The 1174-nt window shown below is 25.7% G+C and overlaps 1 protein-coding gene across 1 annotated transcript; it reads left to right on the top strand.

Annotated features, from left to right (window-relative positions):
* Positions 1-228: 228 nt before the first annotated feature.
* On the top strand, positions 229-834 carry LOC127092718 (uncharacterized). Its single transcript, XM_051031602.1, has one exon. The coding sequence runs from the start codon at positions 257-259 to the stop codon at positions 773-775; it is 519 nt and encodes a 172-aa protein (XP_050887559.1). The 5' UTR covers positions 229-256; the 3' UTR covers positions 776-834.
* Positions 835-1174: the final 340 nt, after the last annotated feature.

The raw sequence follows: 1174 nt of genomic DNA, 5'->3' as shown, positions 1-1174 counted from the left end.
AAAATAAAATATATGACTTTATTTCATTAAACTATTAACAAAAAATAAATACGTTTGAAAAAGAATTGGCAATATAAATAAATACAATTTTAAAAATAGTATAAAATATATTATTCTAAAACTACATAATAAATTAAAATAAACCTTAAATTTATAGTAAATAAAAACCATATTAACATTTTGAGAGGCTATCCTAAAACGTCTATAAATTAAGAAGAGAAATGTAATTCCATTATCCATCACTAAGTAAAAAACAATGAATCATTCAACACAATTATCCTTGTTCCTTCTAATTTCTTTAATCTTTATTTCTCAAGCCAGTACAAATTTGTATGAAGTTGTGTGCAATGATGCTGGGAAAGACCACGACCGTTGCTTGAAACTCATACAAGGATACCCTGAAATCACTTCATCAAAAGACTATCCTACCCTTTGCAAGGCCATCTTAAGTATGGCGGTAAAGAAGAGTACATATGCGCAAAATGAAATAAAAACATTGGTTGGAAAATACCCTTCTTCTACCGCCATGAAAGAATGCGCAACCGTTGATTACTTTAATTTAGTTCATTCATTCAAAATGATTATCCAAGACGTGGATGAGGATGCTAAAACTGCAAACTATGATGCTTTCGTAGCGGCTGATGATATTGAAATATGCCAAACTAAACTGGATAATGAACACACAGTTGATCCTACTATTAATACAATTAATAATGATATGAAATTTCTTTGTCGGGTTGCATATTTAGCCACAAACCATCTTGATCTTGAATGAGATATGTGCTTGTATTTTTTTTATAACTTATTATAAATTAATAAATGTATTTAAGATCATGATTTTCTTTATTTTTTGTCATCAACAACGTTCACTTTAGCATAGATGTTTGAGTAATTGTGTGTACGATTTGATATTAATGGATAAGATTAATTTTTAGAAATAAAAAAAATTAATCATAATCATTAAATTTTAATTCATTCAAATTAATGGACCAGATTTATTTCTCTTTTCATAGTCCTCTTATATTTTAACTTATATAGGCTATATCAAAACTTTAATGTAAATTTTATTTTAAGTAAAAATATATTTGTTGTCTTTTAATATTAGTGATAATCGGTTGAGAATTTTTAATATAAAATAGTTTTATATATGATACTTGATTTTATATTTAATATA

Source organism: Lathyrus oleraceus, chromosome 6, assembly GCF_024323335.1.
Source record: "Lathyrus oleraceus cultivar Zhongwan6 chromosome 6, CAAS_Psat_ZW6_1.0, whole genome shotgun sequence".
Lineage (NCBI taxonomy): Eukaryota > Viridiplantae > Streptophyta > Magnoliopsida > Fabales > Fabaceae > Lathyrus > Lathyrus oleraceus.
The sequence above is the reverse complement of the archived record's forward strand: the minus strand, read 5'-3'. Positions and strand labels throughout refer to the sequence as shown.